General features: G+C 37.0%; 1 protein-coding gene across 1 annotated transcript; it reads left to right on the forward strand.

Moving 5' to 3' along the window:
* Nucleotides 1-991: 991 nt before the first annotated feature.
* On the forward strand, nt 992-7,043 carry utp11 (UTP11 small subunit processome component). Its single transcript, XM_022212128.2, has 8 exons — nt 992-1,184; nt 1,320-1,381; nt 1,480-1,582; nt 3,632-3,751; nt 6,016-6,109; nt 6,292-6,422; nt 6,573-6,683; nt 6,770-7,043. Exons 1-8 carry the CDS (start codon nt 1,125-1,127, stop codon nt 6,851-6,853), a joined length of 765 nt encoding a protein of 254 aa, XP_022067820.1. The 5' UTR covers nt 992-1,124; the 3' UTR covers nt 6,854-7,043.
* Nucleotides 7,044-7,718: the final 675 nt, after the last annotated feature.

Raw genomic sequence — 7,718 nt, forward strand, 5'->3', positions numbered from 1 at the left:
GTAACCCCTATCATGCAACATTTGTAGTGCTGAATATTTAAGGCCAAAATAAGTATCACGGGGCCTTGAACTATTATCTAAAATAAAACATTGTTAAGGAAATTGGCTGATTAAGTCATTTTAAATTTATTGTATTTCCATGTGTGTACTCATTTCTCATGATTGTAATACCAGTGAAGAAATTAGTATTTGGATTCTTTGTCATTAAGAGCAATGCAGGAATAAAAATACGTTCTTACATCTGAATCTTCTGTGTTCACACATGCAGGGCCACTATTTGAAAAACAAATGCTTAAAGTATTATTTCACCAGAAGGGCCTTTGTAAATACTAAACTTTAGATTCCAATTATATATTCCTCTATTAGCTACATGAATAAGACTAATTCATAAACACAAAATAATAATTTTAGGGTTGTAGCTGGTAAGCATACTACCTATCTTAGCCAATTTGTATTGTAAAGAAGAATTTAGTCTATAAAGATGCTTTATATATTCTAAATTGGCGATATGCTTTGCTTGTAAAATATTAAACTATTAAAAATGGATGTTTAGTACATTTTCCCTTGGCATTGTAGGGTAATTGAACAATAAAGTAGTGTCAAATGGAAATAACCAAATAAAGTTTAAGCGCCTCACAACTGTACTTAAATGCTGTGCTTTTACCACCTTTGTAGAACACTACTATCGTGTCAGCCAAAGGACACAAACTCCCGTAAAGACACATTATAAAATGTACACATATGCAACAGTGCCCCCTAGTGTTAGACCGTACGACCACATTGAGGCTGAATCCAAAACATTTCAATTTGTCGAAAATTATCTTATGAAGCTTAATTTTTATTTAAATAATAAATAAAAATTATAAAATATTTTAAAATCAGCAAAATATCTACAAGATTAATTATTTTTAAGTCTGTAAAAATGTAAGTTGGAGTTCTGTTGCGAATCTGCGGCAGGGAAATGAAAGTCGATCCGCTCTGAAGCAGGCAGGAACCCACGTGTTCGGCTCCAGGGAAGCACCAGAACTGAAGCAAACTACAGGGAGGTTGCAGAGTGTGTGTATACTAGAAAAGCTCTTTTAATTATATTTAGGCTTCATTACGCTCGGAGACAGCTTTCTACAATGTCCTCTTTCAGGAAAGCGCTGAAATCCCGACAGAAAAACCACCATGAAAGGTCTCAGGTGAGTAATTCAGTGGTTTGTTAGCTAGCATGTTAGCTAACTAGCTGGCCAAACTGTGGTACTTCAAACATGACAACAATAGCTACCTAACTTAAAAGTGTGTCGTCTTGTGTCTGTGTCGTTTTATTCGAATAGCCTGGTTTCAGAAAACATTTGGGATTACTGGAGAAGAAGAAAGACTACAAACTCCGAGCAGAGTAAGTTAATACAAGTTAAAGAGGTACTCTTTTTTTAATGGTAATAAAACAATCATTGCCAGAGCTATCTGATGATTATACGTCTGTTTGTTGTGTAGTGACTATCACAAGAAACAAAACACCCTTGCTGCTCTCCGAAAGAAAGCTCTGGAGAAGAACCCAGATGAGTTTTACTATAAGATGATCAACTCTCAGCTGCAGGTAAGATCCACATCACTACCACACAAACATCACCTCACTTTACGTCAGACACATGAGTCATTCCATCTCATTTCAACAAATCTGAGGAAATTTTGTTGCATGACCTCCTCTGATCATCTCCAAACTTTTTTTTTAACTATCCCAACATAAGAATAGATTACTTGCAAAGTTTTAACATCATATGATTGCTATTTGCTAAGTTATAAAATATTTAAATCCCTATTTTTCCACTCGGAAATTGATATGTTAGGTAGAAAGGCTTGATTTAGGAAGATAATACTGGGAACTGACTGATGATATAGACTTACAAGTGATCTGAAGGGTTCAAACACCTTAACAATAGAGCAGGAAAAAAAATTTGGAATGAATATACCCATTTCTCTGTGGTACAGGGCAATTTAAAAATTTGGCGAAAATGGCATTTTTCAAGAATTTAGGCATTTTTTTCACAAATTTTAATAAGTAACAAGGTTCATATGTTATAAAAATCTCAAAGTACCTTAAAAGTTCTCTCTAACCTAAAAATATCCAAGAGCTAGCTAGTCTCCTTAGACCTCAAAACGATGCCTATTTATGAAACAGACTGAAAAACACCATACATATATTGGCACAGAAACCAATGTGGGACATGGAGTAGAAACATGAAACTTTGTCTGTATAACAATAAACATCCGAATAATTGATATCTGAAGTATCAACATTGTTTCTTGAATCCTTCATGGCCAATTTAACCAAGAAATGCACTATGTTTTATAGGCGTTTTTTTAGGAATTCTAACTAATATATTGCAGTTAAAATGAGTTATATTGCCTTAGGTCCCATGTAAAACATGTAATTTGTCCCCAACTTATCACACCACTATTTCTGTCCTTTGAACTGCTTGAATTTCTCTGAAATCAGGCCATCATCTGCACCAGATATGTGGTACTGTCCACCACGGCGTGTTGAAGGAGCAGTGATTGGACAGAGGATGTGGGCTGTAGGCACCCACACTACGTCATCCTTTCTAGGCCATGTGAACTTCTTGCTGGGACCTTTTGGGTGCATGAATTTCACTTGCAAATCTTCAAATTCAGCTGATAAGTCAAATACGATACCGAGGCTGTCCTGAGAATGCAGTCTGGGAGTGATGCCATTTCTTCTTATTCAGTTACTGTATGAAAGAAAAAACAATGTCTATATAATAATTAACTTCAGATATGCCCTTTGTAACTTATACTACGATGCTGATGCTTCAGATTCATCTTTCATCTTTAGTTGGTCATGTAAATGGTTCCTAAAAACAAAAACGAGGATCAAAATGTATAGTAAATTGATTCAGCAGTTGCTCATCTTTGGCACAAGAAACAAATATGAAAGTAAGTTCACACATACTTCACACATACTAGTTCCTCCAAAAAAAATTTGAACCGCGTACCATGTATCCCACATGCACTTTTTAATGCCTAAAGTTAGGCTATTTTGGGTCTACACCTGAGTTCAACAGCCTATAAATCAATAAATAAGCTTTATTTTAATGTTTTAAAACTTTTACCTTATGCAACTTTCATTAGTAAAGAAGAAAATTCATTCTTTCAATGTCTTTTCACAAGAATAAGTCCTAAAATAGAGGCATGAAAAACCCAAAATAAAGTCGCCCATGAAATAATAAGGATATTTTGGGAAATTCCACAGTCCAGTATTTTTTTATTTTCATTCATTTCTATACTTTTCTCACCAGAAGGGTAAAAGTTTTGGAAGGGGAAAAAATTCTGACCATGTAAAAGGAGTATAAATTGCTTTTTTTTAGTAGTTTAAAACCCTAAAATCATAGGCGAGGATTAAGTTTGGACTGACTATGGGTATTAGATTAGATCATTACTGCTTATACTGTATGTTTATAACCATAATACTTTGCATTTGTTCATAAAATTACCCAAATAAAGCCCAAAAAAATTTTTGGGAGGATCTGAGAAAGTGGTGCAACAAGCATTTGTTGAATTGACATGGAATGACTCACATATGGTTACAGCATCTCACTTGTCTGCTTTATTTTGTGTATGTCAACAGGATGGAGTTCATGTGATGAAGAAACAGAATGAAGAGGAGGAGGTAACAGAGGAGCAGAAGAAAGTGATGAGGACGCAGGATGTCAAATATGTAGAGATGAAAAGGGTTGCAGAAGCAAAGGTATGTTTGGTTTCTCCATAATCAGTCTTGTATACAGGGGGGGAAAAATCACATTTATGTGATTAACAAACTATTACAGACCAGTGTTGCAAGAGAGACTTGACATTAAATTACATGTTTGCAGGGTTAGAACAATGAAAGCCATTCACTCAATACAACAGCCCCAATAGTACTAGATTTCTAAACTCGTAATATTTTAACCCTCTGAACCCCAAGCAGTTGTTTTCGGATCCTGTCACATTTTTACTCACTGTGGGCTCATCATCACTAGAAGTAGAGAGAACATAAAAATGTCTTCCATGCAATATGATAAAGTTAAAATGCCATAAAAATTCTAAATGTCTTAATTATTCTGCGAAGGAACACGGCGGAGTTATGTTACGATCGGCGTACGTTTGTCCTTCTGTCTGTGAATCCGTCTTTGTGCCCGACATTACTCAAAATCGGGCAAACATATTTGGATGAAATTTTCAGGGAAAGTCAGAAATGACACAAGGACCACCTCATTAGATTTTGGCGGTGATGCAGCTTATTGTCTGTATCCACGGATTTGTTAAAGATTTCTGTATCATTGTGAGATAGCGGCACGGCGTCACTGTAACTATGACAACAAGTGAACACTACATCAGCTGCCTGCTGATGATCACAACTGTTTTCCTACTACAAATCCACCAGAACTTGTTGGGAGTTATCCTCGGAAATGATACAAGGAACACCTGATTAAATTGTGGGGGTGTTTCTGAGCCCCATCAATTCCCACTGCCCACTACATATTTAGGTCAGGTGATTTGGTATCCGTACATAATGTACACATTCATAACACGCCTGTGCTAAGCGCAAGGTCATTTTTTTTTTTATAAAGGTTTCATCTGTTGGAAATGGTACAAAGACTGAGCAGCCCTGGCAGAGTACTGCGCTCTCTGAGTGCCTTTCTTGTTTGTTTTTTAAATGTTGGAGGGAAAAAAATAAAATCAAGTGCTCCCAGGTGTTATCAGTTCTGGAAAAAAAATGGTTACTCTACATCAGACAGATAGTTTACTACCGTACTTACATTTTGAAATTGTTTCTGTATTTGTCTCCGACCTGATCTGTGTCAGCCTGCAGTTCAGTTGAATAATCCCTGAATCTTTGTCACTTTACTGTTGGTACCAGCTGAGTCGGTCATGGGTTTTTAGTTGTAATGAGGAGCACAGAATTGTGTTGTTTTTTTCTTCACATAATCTAATGAGTGCGTATGATTTATAATTGATATGTGTGGAATAAAGTAATTTTTATTGAATAGTTTTAAGCTTGTATTAAGTTAAGTGTTTTTACATTTATCATAAAAAGCTTTTAAAGCTTTCAAACCCAAAGACAGGGCTTCCAACTTAAAGTTGTGTTGCTGCTCTTTCTAGAAGTAGTTGTGAAAACCAGTCATCCTCTGTTTTTTCCTATTTCATTCTCTCCTATGATCTGGTGCCATTAGCTTTAAACTCAGCTAAAGTTTTTAAGTGTCTCTGAAGCTTCGATAGCGAGGCTTTATGGTTAAAGACGTGGACACACAAGCTTTTCAGATGCCAGTAACAATCAATAAAACTGAGTGGAAATCAAGAGAGCTGTCTTTAGTAATGAATCAAATGCCACTGTCATGTGTCCAGCAGTTTCAAGACCACCCATGGTGAAAATTGAGCTTTTTACTTTTTTAATGTTTCCATATGTTTTTTTTTTTCTACATTCTAATATATGATAAAAGACATAAATGCCAGTGTGTGCAAATTTTTCTTCATTGAAAGTGCAATGTGCTCAAGAGCAGGGTTTCTTCAGGGCTTGTTTAATTCATACAAACCAAAGGATCCAAGCCCATCAGCTTGGATGTTGGAACTGTTTGTCTCATGATCCTTCAGAGTTGGGCTTCAGTTCCAACATGCATGCTTGAATTACTCCAGTATTACAACTTGTCATTGTGCAGTGTACATTGATAGTGCTTGGGCAGAGTCGTAGGTGAGCTGGTGTGTCTGAGTGCTAAGGGGTGGATGACAGTAGAAATAGGGACTTCACAGGTTTTCACATTCTGGAGAAAGCAACAGTGCACCACTACATTTAGGCTATTTTAATGCAGGAAGGTATAAATATGTAACTTTAATACACTCGGATGCCTCTTGAGGGATAGAATCAATGGCCAAAGAGGGACTTGGAGAGTAGCAGCAGCAGCGGTGCATACAGAAAGCAAAGATGTCAGCGTTAGCGCCTTCTGTGATCGTCTTCTGTATATAATTTGCTTTCAGAAAATCGAGAGGCTGAAAGGAGAACTCCATCTTTTGGATGCAGACAGCAAACCAAAAAACACCCACACATTTTTTGTGGACTCTAAAAAGGAAGGTAAATATAAATGTTTTGTAGATAAAATAAAGTAATGAGTGCTCAGAAGGAAAACATTCTGAAGTAAGATTTTTAGAATATTGTGCTCAGACACTGTCTTTTTAAAATCTTGGTTCGCCAGGATGTTGAGGCTACCTGAGCAGTTAAAAAGTTTGAGTAATTTTTTCACTGTGTCCCCTCAGTGCAGTCATTTAACCTGGCAACACACCTCAACACGGCTCCAGAGCTGGTGGATAGAGTGTACAACAGACCAACTCTGCAAACACTGGAGACTAAGAGCATCCAAGGAGCTGTGGAGCCTCGCAGTATGAAGGTCTGTGGTTGCAATTACTGGAAATTAAGCATATTTTCATCTTTACTGACAAATGTCTGTGCCATTCTGGGCTCCAAACTTCAAATCTTCAGAATCCAGATTTCAAGTCTTTGCTATTTTTTCCCTTCCTCTCTTTTGCTGTACCTGCAGAAGCTGGCCAAGCAAAGGAAGCACCAGTATAAAATCCTTTCCCAGAGGATTGACCGAGAAAAGAAAATGTTTGTCATCAGTCAGAAAATTCAGACCCGCAAGGACTTACAGGTAAGGAGGTGGACTTAAGACACAAAGATTATTTTAGTCTCACTTTGTTGTGACTGTCTTTATTGCAGTGTTTTTATGTGTTCTAGGATAAAAATAAGAAAGTGAAGGTTAAAAAGGAAACACCCAATGCTGCAGCTATCTACAAATTTGCGACCAAGAGGAAACGCTGAGGAGGAAGTGGGGAAAAAAATCACTCCTGGGATGTAATTATAAAATTTTGGACTTCTACCTTATGGATCTGCACAGCTCTGGTCACAGCACCTGATAAATGTTTTTCTCATCATTGTTGCAGCTTTGCAGTTTTGTACATATTTCTCAAAGACATGCATTTTTTTTCAAATAAATGTGTGAAGGCTTGCACATTGATGTGATTTCTTGACTTGGAGATATCTTGTGGAGACAAGTTTTGGGAACAGTGGTTTGAATTTTAAATTTGAATTTTAAGTTGTTGTTTTTTTCCAGTGGAGAGTGGGAAAAGGGGATGATTCATGAAAAGCCTCAGGCTGAATTTGAAGCTAGAATGTGTATGTGCTCTGGTCAGTCGAGCCATAAGAAATGTGGTGAATTTTCTTGCTTCTGAACTACCACTAGGGGGCATTAGTGTTCTTTATGACACTTTGAAAAACATCGACGCTGTCTGAAGATACTGGAACATAGATGGCAGGGAGCAGCCTGGGCTGGATTGCAGAGGTTTCAAGTGTGACCCACTATTTAGGATTTACAGTTAAATCACTACCAGGTCTGTGATCCAGTATGTGGACATCTGTGTGGTTGGACCTCCTGATTCACATTTTTTACCTGTCAGGAATGACTGATGCATTTCAAAGCTGTCTTAGAGGTAGTGAAGAAATTAATTCCTCTGATTTGAAAGAAAAAAAACTTTAGAGGCCCTCTATAATCCACAAGGAATTCAACAAGTTACTAAATGCTGCATTTAGGTTCACCTTGTGAACTCTGGAAATAATAAATGTCCATGCCAAATTAATCAGGCATTTTCACTGAATCATTGACACCCGACATGCGAATCAATGAAAA

The sequence above is a fragment of the Acanthochromis polyacanthus genome, chromosome 12, assembly GCF_021347895.1.
Source record: "Acanthochromis polyacanthus isolate Apoly-LR-REF ecotype Palm Island chromosome 12, KAUST_Apoly_ChrSc, whole genome shotgun sequence".
Lineage (NCBI taxonomy): Eukaryota > Metazoa > Chordata > Actinopteri > Pomacentridae > Acanthochromis > Acanthochromis polyacanthus.